Source organism: Nuphar pumila, chromosome 6, assembly GCF_984573655.1.
Source record: "Nuphar pumila chromosome 6, dmNupPumi1.hap1.1, whole genome shotgun sequence".
NCBI lineage: Eukaryota > Viridiplantae > Streptophyta > Magnoliopsida > Nymphaeales > Nymphaeaceae > Nuphar > Nuphar pumila.
The window spans coordinates 18,895,626-18,912,541 of record NC_143254.1 but is presented as its reverse complement, the minus strand read 5'-3'; the positions used below and the strand labels follow the sequence as shown (position 1 = coordinate 18,912,541).

Genomic DNA, 16,916 nt, shown 5'->3' with positions numbered 1-16,916 from the left:
CATTCCCCAACTTACGTGTCTGAAAAAAAAATCTTGCAACATTTAGGTTATATGGAATTTTTGATTTTGATTAAGATGCTCATCTTTTAAACTTGATCCTTTATCTGGAGTCTTTTTGAGCATTGAGACACTGTTAAAATGTATGCATATATATATATATGTGTGTGTGTGTGTGTGTGTGTGTGTGTGTGTGTGTGTGTGTTTATTTTCCCACATACTTCATTGCAGACACATGGTTCGAGCATTTTCCATCTTGATTCATTTGCAGATATGCAACAGGTGACACTCAGCCTAGCTGCGAAAGCTTTTGCAACCTCTTTGAGCCTTTGCAAGGAAACATTTTTCTCTGTGAACATGGATGATCATCAAGTCCAGCAGTATGTCATATTTCCTATTTTTTGTGGTAACAGAACATACCATATTTGTTTAGCAAGAATATATTGCAGAAAAAAAGAGTGCATCATTTCTGCAAGTTTTCTGTTGCCACGTTGTCTACTTCTCACAAATTGATCATATGGTGGCTGTGGTATTACTATTCTTTGCAATAATTAGATATGAATTTCTTCTTTATACTATCTGTATTCTCTTTAATTTTTATTATCTTGTTAAGAGTGTTAGGCATATATTTTATATGTTTTTGAAATTTATGAAAATTATACACATTCACACACACATAACAAAAATACTTATGTCGGAAATAGACCATTGGACAAGTACAACATAGTTTTTAGTGTCAAAAGCATTTTCCGAAATATCCAATCAAATATATAAAAAGGCAAAAGGACAATGTTCAATTGATAAATGAGGGTTTGTGATACTTCTTGGTGGTTTTATGGCTTCCACAGATCTGAGTATTTGCAAAGGATTTTTGAGAACGCAGGAAGTCCTTCAAAAATACAATAAATCCATATTTAAATAACCAAAACTTTGATGCGTTTGTGATGTTTGAGAATTTTAAGAACTAGATTGAAAGCATTATTGAAAATGAGTGTGTTTCATCAGAAGAGGAGATGGAATGAGAGTGTTCATATTATGCTTTTCAACACTACCTAACGGACAATCTTATTGAAGAATAGGTTTCATGTGCACACACTACATAGTAAAATGGAGAACATGACACATAATTGAAGTGAGCATGACATTAATGTATTCCAACCAGGGTTACCAGAAGCGCCATAGGGCATGGGAAAGCGTGCTTCCCCGAAGCACAAAACGTGGTGCTTCCAAAATGTGCTGGGAAGCGCCAAAAAAAATTGAGATGCGCACTTCCCTCTCACTTCCCTTTCTTTTTTCATTTTTTTTTGTGTTTTTATTTTTATTTTTCTTTCTTTTTTCTCTTTTTTCGCTTCTCCCTCGCTTCCCTCTTGCTTCTTAGGTCACTTCCGAGATGATTCCTGGTTCACTTCTAAGTTGTCCCATGCTTCCTGCTTCCTAAAATTTTGAAAGTGCCTCGCTTCCCGCTTCCGCTTCCAGAATCACTTCTTACCCCCGCTTCCCTGACTGGCAACTCTGATTCCAACATTGTTCCTCAATTTTTGTAGAATAAAGTGCAGCATCCGGCTGCATATCTAATTATTCATATCTAAACTGGTGTTTTGAATGGAAAATCACTATATGAGATGCTCCATAGAAAAAATTCATTCTTGATCTGAATTAAAAAATTTTGATGTTGGTTTTGTGTTCATGTAGGCAGTTCAAAAGGAAGGTATGTTTTAAAGCCAAGCCTTCTTTTAATTGGTTATCCTAAAAATTACAAAGGCTGAAGATGCTATTTTAAAAAAGAGAACTCTTGATTTCCATGTGTAAATTCTGGTCATCATTGATTATGCACTAATGTTGTCAATGCAATGCTGCTTCAAAACCGCTATGAATGTGTAGATGCTTAAGACAGCCATAACTAATTGGGTAAATACCACTGATTATGTGGATGGCTTAGTCAAATAAAGAAGTTATTGAAGCATTTCATTAGAATGGATAAGTTCAAACTATAAGGGGGTCAACAAGAAAATGGCATTCTATTGATTGAAAAACGTTACTATATTCATACTTTGAGGTACTGAACGGTAAATGATGGCTAGTGCAATGAGTGAAGATATTCAAATGTCACATTGCATTAAGCCATGGAAATTTTTGGAAAAACCCAGGAATAAAAATATTGTAGGATGTAAGTGAATATACAAAATAAAGTATAAGTCAGGCGGGAATAAGGAACAGAAATTACACAAAAAATGTGAAAAGCTATTGCTCTTCATGCAAGGTGTCAACCTCATTTTACAAGAGGCTTATTTCTCCTATATTTGTGCCTCCCATAGAGAGTTGAGGCAGAAAGATGATGGCTTGTCTTGAGGCAAGAGCAGATGCTTCTCGCCTCAAGGTGAGTGCCTTTTTGAACCATGGCTCAAAGTAAGTTGTCAATAAACAGGAGCATGCATCTTTTTAGATGCTTTTCTTTTAATCATACTATCAATTCAAGGGTATTAAACTCAGATTTTGATGAGAGATGCTAGATATTTCCATCGATCATCTCATTTGACAATTTGCATGTGACGTGGATATTTTACAGTCTCTGTGCTGAAGATCTAAACATTCCTAATGGTGATGTAAAAAAGAAGCTTAGACTATTCTGATCTAATATCCTGTTGTGTTAGATTAAATAGGAGATTTAAAGTCTTTTAACTTGTGCTGAGCAGTGGTAATTCTAAAGATCCCTTGGGGAAAAATTAGTTTTGTATATTAGGTCTCTTAGAAACTTAAGTTCCTTTTTATAAAATATTATACCTGTTTCTGCTTATGTTTTGACTTGGAACAAATTACTATAATTTATCCTTGCCTACGGGTTCCAAAATGTTGGTACATATGGATCCTTGACATACTAAAATGGCTCCCATCATTTGTATACAACCAATAGTGATTTATCCAAGGGAAAATCTTCTAATCAATGAGTTGAAAGATACTTTTCTTGTTGAATTAATTTGTTAATAGTTGTTGCTATCCATAGTATTATTATTCGGTGTGAAATGATTGAAACCCTTTCTTTGAATTTGTGCATGAGCTATGTTTTGGTGGTTTTGTGGTGTACACCAAATTTCAAAAACTGAACTTAGATGGAATCAGACATAGAACTTGCTGAATATAGTTCCTTCTAAAATAGTTTTCATGTTTGCTGGGTGCTGTTCGTGTTAGCTAATTGTCCATAGTATGTTGCAGATACCAAGAGCTAATGAGAGAAAGTTCAAAGGTTCCATTGTTCAACCTCAGGAAACTCAATGCATCATTACCAGTCCCTTCAGTACCGAAGAATTTCTTAGAAGTCCTTGTCATGGGTGCTGCTGATGACTTTATTGTGGTGGGTCTGTTAATTAGCTCAGTATTTTCAAATTGAATTAGCATTATTTAACTGGTTGTTGAACTGGCATCAATTCCTTCACACTTAGCACATAATCAAAGTACCTCAGGTTCATAGACTATAAACCACATAAGATTGCTAAATTTTTATTTGTTGTAAAAATCCACCAACTCTAAATTATAGTTACCGTCATGGTCTGTGTGACCAGGTGTTTGTTCCTTGACGACCAGCTAATCTCTAAGTGTGTGAACCAGTTGACACATTGTCATCTTAGTACAAATCATTAGCAGCATGATGCCATCTCAGATGGTATATGGAGCAGCTTTTAAGTTGCTATCACTAGTCCCTGCACTATGATCTGGCCCATCTGGGTCATTAACTGGGGTTTTCAGCTGGCCAAACATGCACACACTAACTAGAACAAATTTCTTTATATACATATATAAAATATAGTCTCATCGTGGTGCTGCTCATGCACATGGTGGTCGCCCATCTTATCATGTCTCAACATCTTATGTGGTATACTTGCCAACACATGGCAATCTTTTCGCATAGGAAAACACTGATGGTGATTGTGATACTGCTTATATAATTGCAAGAAGGTTACTATCCAGGTGGATCATTAGAGTTATATATATATATATATATATATATATATATATATATATATATATATATATATATATATATATATATATATTTCACTAGAATATGCGAACTACCATGTGAAGTGGGCATTTCTGACACTTTTTTGCAAATCCAACCATGTAGATGTGTTCGACATGGTGAATTTGCTAGGAATCAGCCATTGGATTTTGATGAAAAAATGCGATTTTTGGATGCTTGAATATTTATGAAGATTATGAGCTGTTGATTTTAAATCCTTAGAAAATCTTGTTTATGCATCATAATCGGATTATTCAAGAGCTGGTCTTTATAAAACCAATCCTGTAGATCACATACATATGGTTAGATTCAAGAGAAAAGAGTAAAAAGTCCATGAAAATCGTGGTTCACACGGTAGTTCTCATAGTCTAGTGGCTATATATATATCTATATATATTTATATATATCTATATATATACATATGTGTGTGTGTGTGTAACATGGTCTTTAAATGAAAGGGAAATATGAACATGTTGGAAGCAGATTATAGCAGTATACAACACAAATAGAGCTTGAAGAATATAATTTTCACATCTTTTAACTAACTGAAGGACTGGATGTTTCTGAGCACATGGAGAAATGTTAGGTATTATTGAATATTACCAATTGACTATTAATCAACTTTGTACCTCTGTGATTCTACTAGATCGCTACATCTTAAAAGCACACCAGTCCTGGTTGTTCTTTTCTCCTTAGAATGGTTGACAGCACATTCTGGTGCCTTTTAAGACAAACACTAAGACTACAAACTTATGGGTGCTTAGATATTTTAACCTGCTATTTTGTGCAGATAGATGTCATACAGGAGACACGTTTTGTTTTCTTCATTTATCATCACAGGCCTATGTTAAGGGAAATGTGAATCAAAGTCAAATGGTACCAAATTTCAAATATATCGTATAATATTAGAAAAAGGTTATAACTCCTAGGAAAGAGATCAAAACAGCTGAATATATGGCATACTTTATTCTGTTTTGCCTTTTGCCTGTTGAACTATTAGATTTGTATTTATTTGTTCTAAGGTTCTAAGCTGTAGACCAGTTTTATTGAGAAGTCTTTTCATGGTAACTGTTGAAGCCATGTTTCAGAAATAATGTGAAATTGTGTAGGATTATGAAGGGATTGAAGAAACAGCTAAGTTTTATGGCGTCTCTCCAGTCTGTGTAGAAGGGGTTGCTCATGATATGATGCTAGATTCTGCCTGGGAGAAGGGAGCAATGGTGATCCTATCCTGGCTAAAGAACTTGGACAAAGTGTATACTATGAGTATTCTCTAGAAAAAGCGTGCTTGCTATGATAATGTGTGTATGTGTTTTCATGAGCAGTCATGAAATGGCTCGCGGAGAAAGTATCATTTAATCTATATGAGATTGGCATTTTCTTTTTCAGTCAGATTGACCCCAAATGTCAACAGTTTCATTGTTTTGGCTTCATTTTGTTAGAATATCATGCTTAGCCAAAACATCTTTTCTTTTGAGAGGGTTATCTCTCTCATTAGTACTTCAGACATCCTGTATTATAAAAGATTGTCCTTTAGTATTTTAAGGATTTCAAATCATGGTGTATGCAATTCAAGCATTGGGTCATCTGAGTTAATTTTTACCTTCCAAGAGCCAATGTGATAATGAGGCTGTCACTTCATCTTAGCCAAAGAATTTTGGGTTTGGCTCCCAAGGGTTCCGGTCCTATCCCCCATCATGACCAAAATGTACAGAAAAGGCAAGAGCAAATGGATAGTTGTGAGCTATGGAAATTCAAAAGATTGCCGCAAGTGGGTAGGGAGGATCTCAAAGATTTTACCAACTGCAGGCCAGCCAACGTGGTGGTGGAAGAGGTGTTTTCCCTTGGATTATCCAAAACATTAAAAGAACACTGATTGTAATTAAGCCATGAAGCGTGCCCCGTTCCTGTAAGTGATTGATACCTGGTTTTCATTAACGTCTTTTGGTGTGAGTTGTTTTGCCTTGCGGGGGCAAAGTTGAACTAAATGATGTTGTCTCGAGTCGTTGGTTGTAACTTAGATATATTTTTTGATTAGTTCTTTTTCATAATCGTCCCTGCTTTATAGACAATACCCAAAAGCATTTGTACCTTATTTGATTTTTCAAAATCATCTTTACATTTCAAAATGTTAGGACAAATACCCTCCTGTCATGTGACGTCTAGCTACCTTAGGAATGCTTTTGGCATGGCAAACAGGGGAGGGATGATTTTAGAAAATGGGATAAGGGAAGGCTGGTTTTGGGCTTGCCTTATAATTTGACTAACATGCAATCTTAAACGTCCCAGATTAAAAAAAATGTATATTTAGAATAAGTATGTTCATTGTGTATTTGTCATGGGCTATCCACTTCATTATCAAATGAAATGATACCATTGTCTTAATCCATTGCTCGTACACCATTTCTATGTTCAATGGTCAACATTTTCTGCGTAATTCCAAAACCAAAAATTTCTTGCTTTGCATCTTTACAGACAGGTAAATACTTTTTTGGGAGAGATGTATCTAATCATTTTTGTGGGTCTTTAGTGTGAACAGCTGATAAACAGGACAACTTCAAACCACAATGTGGAGCTTAAACTTCTAGCCTTTTATGTATGATCTTTCATGGCATCACTCCTCTGACATGCTGTCTGTCACTGATTGGTTCTTGGAGCTAAGTCTCAATAAGTTCCTCGATGATGGTTGGTCAGGAATCATATATTAATATTCCTTTTGGAAAGATTATGCAAAATGAAAAGACACTAGCACCAATATTGAAAGATGAGAGTTGCACTTTTTAAGCAAAGTTGTGATTGATTCATCATATAATGGAGCCCAAAGTTTGTTTAGCAAACGTCAATCAGTGGGCCTATGAGTTGTTACAGTATATATATTCAAGTAATTTTAATGACTAGCAATTCTTATTATTGTAATTATCACATCATCATTCATCATGATCAGAAATTGGACTGTTTGTTAGTAGAAAGCACCAACCGATGAAGATGTATCGACCAAGGAAATAGTGATTTGAGTATTTCTAGTCACGTCATAGATCATGCACATTAACAGTTGCTCTGCAATTAATGACAGAACTTTTTGTCATTTTTTAGCTGAAGGGTTCTCAATCTAATGGATCCCTGCCTATACTAGAATGCCCCTATAATGATTAAGTACATTAATCTTGTATAGATGTACCACATTAATCTTATATACTAGAATATCCTTGGCGACAAAAGTTTTAACAGCAAAAAACTGCAGCCAATATATCGATAGAATTAGAGAATTTTCATATTCACTGTTTTTATTGTCAAATATCTCTTGAAATAAACACTAATACTAAGAAAAAAATTATATGTAAAAGGAGTAATAGAATGAAATAGATTAAGATCACTTTTCTCTTGAGATGTAACTGATAAAAGTGTAAATATTGCTATATTTTGAAAAGAAAATACCACGATATTTTAAGATGTGATAATATTTTAAATGTTTAAAGTGGCTAACAAAATAGCTCTCTTCTTCTTATTTTAAGAAATCTATGATTGCCTCGGATTAGAGATCCAAGATTTTTGAGATAAAGATCCACCTCAGTTTTTTCTTTTACCTTTTTTTTGGTGTGTGTGTGTGTGTGTGTGTGTGAAGGGTTGTTGACCTAAAATGGGGATCTCTCCATTTGTAAGGAGGTTGGATCAAGGCGCCACCCCATGCCTCGATCCACTAAACTTCGATTCTCCTCAGAGATTGAGGTAATCAAACACACACTTGGGGTCTCCTTTGCCTACTCCGGAATACACTCGGCTTTCACCTTGTGGCAAATGATGCATATTGTAGGTTTGATGCTTGTGAGATCCCTATAGCTTGGTGACGTTCACAAGTTGCCCTTACCAGATGAACAGAGCCCTTGTGGGCTAGAAAAAACAGAAAATTAGAAGGAAAGAAATCCCATGAATTGCACTGTGATTCGTTTTACATTAGTAGTTGACCATCCATAATGGAAGATGAACTAAGACTTCAACGAACCTTCAGCCTAAAAACGGTATAGGCCTAGGTGCCCAAAGTGTCATTTCTCTAGACATCAAACATAAGTACAAGAACTTCACCATCAACATCTACACCTGCCCAGCCATAATTGGCCATCTTATCGATGCTTTTTACCTGTCCACATCTCCTGCACAGACAATTCCCTCCACCACTACTCCGATGGGCCTTAGCCTATACAACCTTTTAAACACTGTTGAAACAGTACTTGGTGTCACAGAGCATTCAAAGATTGATAAATTAATAATAAATCATTCATCGTTTTCAGACCCCACAACAGCTGCTAGGAATATGTAAACAGTACGAGAAGTCAATTCTAGCAGCAGCAGAGGCGGACTACTCAGACCATGATCCTTGTCTCAAAATTTGATGCCTGATGGCTATAAGGACACCATCAAGAAAAAACAATAGAGGACTAGAGAAAGCGGGCTCATGTGGGGAGATGACACCTGTCCTAAGTTGGATGCCTGCACCAATGTTGTTAAAGCCGAACGGAATCAGCGTGAATCGACAGACTGGAATCACCTAATAAGCGATTCGGATGTAAGGGACAATTTAGGCCCCTTAAAAAACAACTGTTTTACCTGTATGGGTACGACCTAAATTAAGGCCGAATTGATTTTTTTCATGTTTTCTTTGTTGTATAAATCTGAATTTTTTGAAATTAAAATTCATTTTTTTTCTTTTAAATATAGTGATTCAAACGATTTGATTCAGATCGATTCAGTTTTTTTTTTCTAAAGCCGATTCTATTCAGAAACCGATTGTGACTACATTGTCCAGCACATCTTATGTTAAAATGGATACCCTTGAACATTGTCTATGATCATTTGGTAATTTTAACATCTGAAAATTGCCTCCAGATTAGGCAAACCGAATGGAACCAAGAATAATATGTATGATATTTTGTCTAGTCAAACACGTTTCATAAAGGAGAATCCAGTAGAAAACCATACACCACAATGACCCAATTTTACTGTCAATAAACCCACCTCCCTCATCTTTTTCTCCTTCATGGATATCCTATATTATTTCCAAAACCATCATGTTTCAGTGGCCTAAGAAAAAAACTAGCTAGAAAGAGAGCACTGCCATTTTTGTTTTTCCTGAGCCTTCCATCTTTGTTCAGTTTAACTACCTCCTAGGTAAAGAGCTTTGTGAATTTATATTATTGTTCATAGATATGTACCATGTTATGGTTTATGGCCTTGTACAAGATGCTATAAATCCTGGCACTATCATTTCATCACTTCAAGGTAATGCTTTTTGTGTAGGGATCTGGGTTTCTTTGGGCATTGAAGTTTGAATGAGGAACATGGATGATATGCTAAAAAAGAACAGCAAGTTGGTTGAAGAGGGTGAGCTAAGGAGAGGTCCTTGGACCCTTGAGGAGGACACAATTCTCATTCATTATATTGCTCGTCATGGTGAAGGCCGTTGGAATATGTTAGCAAGGTGCTCAGGTAATAAAAAGGGAAAAAAAACTATATATGGTTATCTTGATTTTTATTGCTTATGAAAGTTGAGGTACAAATTCTCCACTTATTAGTTCTTGTCTTTGTTTGGTAGGATTGAAGAGGACGGGTAAGAGCTGCAGATTGAGATGGCTTAACTATTTAAAGCCTGATGTTAAGCGTGGGAATCTTACACCAGAAGAGCAACTCTTGATTTTGGAGCTCCACTCCAAGTGGGGAAACAGGTATCCAACTTTATCTAGATTTTGAAATTGGTTCCAAATCTTTTTTCTTTTTAGAATTTCTTCTTCCTTTAAGGTTTAATTCTAAAATAGCAAACAAAGAGAGAGAGAGAGAGCTACCATTACATACTTCTTTTTAGTCTTCTTTTTTTCTGTTGTTGCTGTTGTTGTTGATGCTTCTGCTGCCTCAATTCTTTTTTGTTGCTGTTGCTCTTTTTGTTCTTGCTGTTGCGCGAATATCACTCTGATTATTTAATGAAATTGCTGTTGTTGACTCTACTATTCTACTTCTCACTTTTTCTATTCTTGCTCTTGTTACCACATTTATATTGCTATCCTTGAACGAGTTTGACGGTTTTATGTCACCGAGTCATGAACTAATTGTACGAGCTCATGTATTTAATGCATCTACTCATGCACCAGTCAGATGATTTAACACTTTACAAGAAAAATTCTCTAGATGATTGAAAAGTTCATAAAAATCTGTTTTTTTTTTCAATTTGAGTTCTTGTTTTTTTTGGGAATCGGCATTGAATTGCTTTTTTTTTTTCAATTCTTCTGCATGCCCAGCATGTGTATGTGATCAATAAGTGCATGCCAAAGCCTATTTTTTATGTTAATTTCTTCTGTAATAGTTGGTGTTGCCAACAAATAAGGTCCAAAAAGTCCAGTTCAAGGCTTGGTCACCGAGACCACAGCAGGGATCAGGACGAAACCAGGCAAGTTAATATCTGAGTCCAGCAAGTTCACAGGTTCTAGTGTTTTTGAAAATCACCAACCTTCTATTGTAATTTCTAAGAAATGATTTCTCATATTAAATGATAGTCTCCTGAATTTCTCATGTAATGGGCTGATTTCTCATCATGTTAATATTGTCTTTTGAACAAAACTTTTCTTTTATTAAAAAAAAAAGGATCATAAAATATGGACATGAAAGTGTTAATTTTATGTTGCAGGTGGTCAAGAATAGCACAGCATCTGCCAGGGAGAACAGACAATGAAATAAAAAACTACTGGAGAACGAGGGTTCAGAAGCAAGCTAGACAGCTGCAGTGTGATGCAAATAGCCAGAGGTTCAGGGAGACGATCAGGTGCTTTTGGATGCCAAGGCTCCTCCAGAAGATGGGCACACCTTTCATCAACGGCACTGCAACCTCAAGCTCCCCACAACTCATGGAAACACCCCAACCATCATCATCATCTCTCACCATGTGTGCACTAGAGAATGCCAACAAGCCAACCACAGTGAGCTTTTCAGGATGCCATGAGAAAAGCAATCCAGAAAACTTCGGTTCAGAGTCTCAGCTCCCCACAATTTCAGAATTCCCAACAAGTCCCCACAGCCCATTATCCAGGGGCTGTTACTTTGCTGATTATTATGACCCGCTGAGCACCATCTCTACCCCAGGTTGGAACCTTGCAACCCCTGATGGACCGTTGGCTGAGAGCAATTGGGTTGATGACATGTCATACGGAGGGCTATGGAACATGGATGAGTTCATGTTTGTAACACACTATCAGAATAGCATCTAAAAGAATTGTTGTTGGATAAGTTATCAGAACAGTAGAGCTAGACCCAATGTATCCAGTTATTAGCAAAAGTTACAAGCGATAATTTGAGTGGGAAGCTTGTGAATGACATCAATGTAACTTTGAACTATGGATCTTTTTCCTGTACACAATTATTTTAGACATTTGTGGTGAAATCTCTCTCTCTCTCTCTCTATATATATATATATATGTGATTTTAAGTATGCATCTTAGAGACCTCTCCTTTTATCTGAACAACGCTGGCTTTGTTGTTTGTTGCTAGCTGTCTGTAGTTTCTTTTTCTTTAGCTTTTGTTTTTTTTATATTTTAGTTTTGTTTTATATTTTGTTCGGTTCATGGGTTCAACATTTTGTTGATCTTCATGAGTATTAATGTTGATCTCTCTCTCTCTCTCTCTCTATATATATATATATATATATATATATATATAAAGTTTTGCTATAATAAGGTGGTGGGACACTCAAATAAGTTGCTTGTTGACGATGACTAGCTAGAATGCTATCTCTCTGTCAGATCAAAATGTGTAGTCATTTCAGATGACAAAAGGTGCGTATGATGTGTTATGGGATAAAGGGTTTGTGGGATTCTTTCCCATTTTTCTCAACGTGTTTAGTGACTACATTCGGATCCTCATATCCCTCAAGTCACGTTGAGTTACAGCTTGAACCAATTAAAAGAGAGAGAATGGAGATCTCTTGTGGGTTCTGTACAAGCAGCCTTCTTAGATAAAGCTGCACCCACATCGTTCTAGTATTTTAGCATGATGAGCCACGACAAGTTGATAGATCAAGCTGAGAGCACTAAGTTGTTGGTGGCATATGCATATGACATGATGGGTAACATGTAGATGATTAACCAACCATGCTAAGCCTATTTTGACCAACCAACTGTATATGTGCAACCTTATGTGTCGCCACGTGTACGATCACATCTAGTGCTTATGCTTGCATGTGAGAGTGTCGGTGCCCACACGTGGCAATCTCACATGCATCTTCAGGTGCAAATGGTGATCGTGCACTCTCTCTCTCTCTCTCTCTCTCTCTCATGATAACGCACGGTACATGAGTATTAGAAAAACTTGGACCCTTGGCATGCTTAGATAATAATAATGCCATAATTTGTGATCTAAAACCTCACCATAGGGATATTAAAAGTTCATGACATAAAAAAAGGAAGCCGCTCTCTCTCATCAGTGTGCATATGTGTGAATGTGTGCGCTTGTGTGAAGGGCATAGGCATATTTGTGAATATGGTGATAGCAATCACATTTGTGGTGTCAGTGAACGTCTCCTTGTGGTGGAACGTTGCAGGTTCAAAACCCAGTGGTACGTTGAGTAATAACTGGTAGGGGGTCTGTCTAACCCCAGCTTGCCTTTCAAAAAAAAAAAAAATCACGTGTACAAGTTGCATTATGCGCACGACATAATTCATTATGGTAAGGATTTGGAACATCATCGAATATGCACTAAAGAAACCAATGAGTAGGTGCAGCCATAGATATTAGATACCTAGTTGATTAGTTTAATAAATTATAAAGCATTTATCTTATGCAGCTACAGAACACCTACTGATCTAATAGAAAACAATCTTAAGCCTAATGCACTAGAGCACTGATTGATTAATTGTAGCAGCAAAGACATCAATGAATAAAGTCTAAAGATGACCCTCGTCAAAGTATTTCGACCCATACATGTTGAAAGTTTTAGAATTCAAGATGTCAGTCTGCTAAGGCATAACTAACTAGTAAATTCCAAGATATGAGACATTTGACCACAGATGAACCTCCAATCAAGGCACATGCAAACTTTCAAATGCTTTGAAAATTCTTGTTCAAAACTGTGACTAAACTCTAGGGTAGTTCCCCTAATCAATATAGCTTCATTCTTTATGTTAACTTTAGGGCTCTGAAGCCCAAGTCTTACCTACAAATTCATGCACGGGTTGAAGGGAGGGGTGCCCAATTGTGGTGTCCAGATTATCACGGAAGAGATTATGAATGGGGAACCTATAGATGTGGTCACGTCCTTTGACCTTATCCCTGAAAACAACATTTCACCATGAGGCCTATGGCTAGGTCTATAGGTTCTAGCATTTGTTAGAACTCTCTTTTCAATCTTATCAATCCTTTCATGTCAATTAGACCCGTGAATTGAATGAACTCTTTTTTCTTTCTTGTCACAGGTTGGCATCCTTATTCACACAGTTTAACCAATGACTATACCCTTTTGCATGATTGATTTTACCATCTTTGCTTTGGTGGTGTGACTATGTAAAAAGAGTTCAAATTGTCACAATCATGGAACTCATCTGCCTTAGTGGAAAGTTCCTACTATGCAGCCATAGATTCCATATGAGAAATAGCAAAAAAGCTTTTTCCTCGGTACGACTGTTTGGCATAGTAACAGTGTTTCCATGTTCATACTATCCTTGGTTTGCTTTTCTTTTTATTATGAATCATAGCCACCCACATTGCTTTTGTATGCGGGCACACACACACACACCACACACACACACACACACACACACAGAGAGAGAGAGAGAGAGAGAGAGAGAGAGAGAGAGAGAGAGAGAGAGAGAGAGAGAGAGAGAGAGATGAACTTTTCTATGATGCATTTTTTGACACTTTTGGCAAGTATTTGCTTTTGGATAGCTAAGCTGCGAGATAACCCCATGGCATTTGAACCCTAGATACTCTCGTTGTGATAGTGCGACCTAATCATCCAGCCATCTCATTCCACCCAGCTTTACACCAGCTGTATTGGTATATTCTAGAGAATGTAATAACAAGAATTCAGCCTGTATTAATCATCCATGACTCGAAAGTAGCACTATAATGCAGCAAGAAAGCAGAAAAAATGAGTCTCATTTCATAGTAAGACTTCCTCATTCATCTGCTGTATCATTCTTAATCATCAATGAATAAGAGCGCCCCCCCCCCCCCCTTAAGGCAGAGTGAAAGCATATACAGGAATCTCAATGCATGTTGTGAATAAATTTAAGATTTCCCAAGTCATGTGCTAATTTTATTAATATTCATCACCTGACACAAGCATAGTGAACCTAGGTCATATAGCTAGTAAATTCATCGGCAATTCCATTTGCATTCCTTTTATTAATCATCTAGGTATAAATATAATGGAAAATATCTTCTTCCATTTATTTTTCTTAGTCTTCTACCAGACAACCACCACCAACAAGTCATCGCCGCCGCCCCGCCGCCGCCACCAACATCGCCGCCTTTGTCGTCATCTTCGAATGTAAGTCAATACGGATAAGGAACTTCACGCAAAATGCTCTAATATAGAACATGGGGCGCCAGTTGGTTGAGATGCTTAAATGCAAAACTACGCCGGGTAGATAAATCATCTAGCCACTGCACGACACGATGATTATGCTCTAACAGATAACATAATTATTGAGACATTCATACAAGGTACACTTTTTTTTTTATATTTACATGGAGAAACCATCCCCAGGATCAAAGACCTAGCCACACGATCATTGTCCTGGCAGCGTAAAACTCTGTGGGCTTACCCCTTGCCCCCAAGGAGTTGCCATGCTTCGGCTTGCGCAAGGGATGGCACCCATGGGATTTGAACCTAGACCGCCTGCCTAGCAGCCTAGGCCCCATCCCACTACGCCAAACCCCTTTGGGGCCATGCAAGGGGTACTTGAAGATTGAAGAAATAGAATTTTCAAAGATTCAGAGTTTATCCATGCCTATATACCAAAACCAATCAGAGGAATGTTTTCTTTATCCTGAAGCAACACCTAGTGGTAGCAAAATTTTCATTTTGCTCTTTCAGGAGAAAGGCAACTGTTTAAACTTAAATCTGACATGGAAACATATTTTAGCATTGATAAAATGGAACGAAAGCACGTACTTGAACAACTTATCTTGATTAAAATTTCAACCAAAACAATTTTCTTGTGAAGAAAGCAGCAGGAAACATGGAACAGACAATGGCAATAGCCTGTAATTAACTAGATACTACATGGGTCTCATTATTCATATGCTCACACATTGATGAAAGAGTTAGGCAATTATTTTGAGGTTCCTACATAATAGTGCTTACCAACCATGGTATCTCATTGCTTTGATAAGGTGCAGTTTGTTGTAGACATAATATGGCTCATGTTGTACGGTCCATAACTAGAAATTGTATATTTTATATAAATATGTCCCTATTAAGATGTTATAATGACGTCAGCTTACAAAATAATGATAAGTTCATGAAGGGGCATTTTTGTAAAGTTCTAAACATAGCTATTGAACAATCAAGTTTTTCTCAGGGAAATCTTAAAGCAAGTGATTCTTTATCACATTAAATCATGATACAAACATGATATTTTTAAAACAGGCAAGGTATAATGATGGCATGTGAAATATCAGATAAAATCATTACTTTCAAGATATCGGTGATATTTGTGACTATGATTTTGAGTTATACATGAAAGGATAACAGCAGGCGCCCATAAATTTTAAATATTTGAAATGCCACGTGCATGTGTGTGTGCGCGCGTGTGTGTGTGTGTGTGTGTGTGTGTGTGTGAGAGAGAGAGAGAGAGAGAGAGAGAGAGAGAGAGAGAGAGAGAGAGAGAGAGAGAGAGAGAGAGAGAGAGAGAGATTCTGCATCCAAGTCAAAATATTCAGTAGATTGTTTGCATAACCCATCCCATTTTTGCTTCGACTGAGCACAAACAAATCATGTCCAAGAGAATTCAGTTCCCTTGGACATTCCTATTCCTGAGTAGCCGTCATTGCATGTTTATTTTAGGGTGTGTTTGGATACTTTGGAGAAAAATTCTTATGGATAAGTGAAATCTCAATGCAAAGAATTTTCAAGAGAATTCTTCAATCTTTAAATTTCTAGTGTTTGGATACATTGGATGCACTCATTCCTTTTCTTTGAGAATTACTGTATCTGTTTGGTTTTATCATGGAACTGATGTGAAAATTCCTATTCTTTTGGATTAGGGTAGCAACCAAAAGATGCATAGTAGTAGGAATGTAAATGGTTCAGAATTAGTTTGGATCTATACATCATTAAATCTGACTATCCAAAAATAATACTGTGTTTTCTTTGTAATTGGTGGAACCAAAGGTTGGAGGCTCACAACGATGCTTTCTTAAAAACGGCAATTGCCCCACGGGAATTGAATCTGGGTGCAATAGGGTTGAACACAACCTCACTTCTAAGATACAAAGCCTGCACCTCACATGCAATACTAGCCGCTCCTAGCATTTAGTAGACTGACCACCACAACACGTCTACCATGAATATTAGAAGATAAAGTAGAGAAATGGAGAGAGTGGGAAGAAAGATAGCGTGAAGAAGAGGAGGAGAACATAAGTTTGTTATACCATGACTTGAGGTACCTGGGGTATATATAGGGCTCAGCAGAATGGTCCAGAGAACCATTTCCATTGAACCATAAAGGCCAAATGAATAGCATGCACCAATTCAAGGCTTCAAACAGCCACCCAAACAGGCTTCATGCGCCCACTAACATCCTAACATGTCCAGGGACGTTGAGGCTACCTGTTACGGCTAGATATCCCTTCTCAATTAGGTAAAAAATGACCTTTAACTATCCTCATCAACCAATATATAGGATTATTCACTTGTGAGTTCCTC

The 16,916-nt window shown here is 36.9% G+C and overlaps 2 protein-coding genes across 3 annotated transcripts in view; both read left to right on the top strand.

Moving 5' to 3' along the window:
- LOC149834195 (uncharacterized) overlaps positions 1-5,567 on the top strand; it is a 33,183-nt gene extending 27,616 nt beyond the window's left edge. The window contains exons 6-8 of one of the 2 annotated variants that reach the window (XR_016432514.1): positions 280-403; positions 3,208-3,346; positions 5,122-5,260. Coding sequence is in view for 1 of the 2 variants with exons in the window: in XM_090010016.1 (XP_089866142.1) it covers positions 280-377; positions 3,208-3,346; positions 5,122-5,289 (405 nt within the window). In the remaining variant the exon portion in view is untranslated. Of the gene's footprint in view, positions 1-279; positions 404-3,207; positions 3,347-5,121 lie in introns of both variants that reach the window. The other variant, XM_090010016.1, reaches the window with a different exon arrangement.
- A 3,769-nt stretch (positions 5,568-9,336) lies between these two features.
- Positions 9,337-11,372, top strand: LOC149834194 (transcription factor MYB78-like). The gene is made up of 3 exons (XM_090010015.1): positions 9,337-9,493; positions 9,558-9,729; positions 10,683-11,372. The coding sequence occupies exons 1-3, from the start codon at positions 9,337-9,339 to the stop codon at positions 11,257-11,259; spliced, it is 906 nt and encodes a 301-aa protein (XP_089866141.1). The 3' UTR covers positions 11,260-11,372.
- Positions 11,373-16,916: the final 5,544 nt, after the last annotated feature.

Bases quoted from the DNA above. Each gene is read 5' to 3' on its own strand.
- LOC149834194 (XM_090010015.1), top strand. From the start codon at position 9,337: ATGAGGAACATGGATGATATGCTAAAAAAGAACAGCAAGTTGGTTGAA. The intron at 9,494-9,557 runs GTAATAAAAAGG...ATGAAAGTTGAG, and splicing joins TATGTTAGCAAGGTGCTCAG to GTACAAATTCTCCACTTATT. The intron at 9,730-10,682 runs GTATCCAACTTT...TTTATGTTGCAG, and splicing joins CACTCCAAGTGGGGAAACAG to GTGGTCAAGAATAGCACAGC.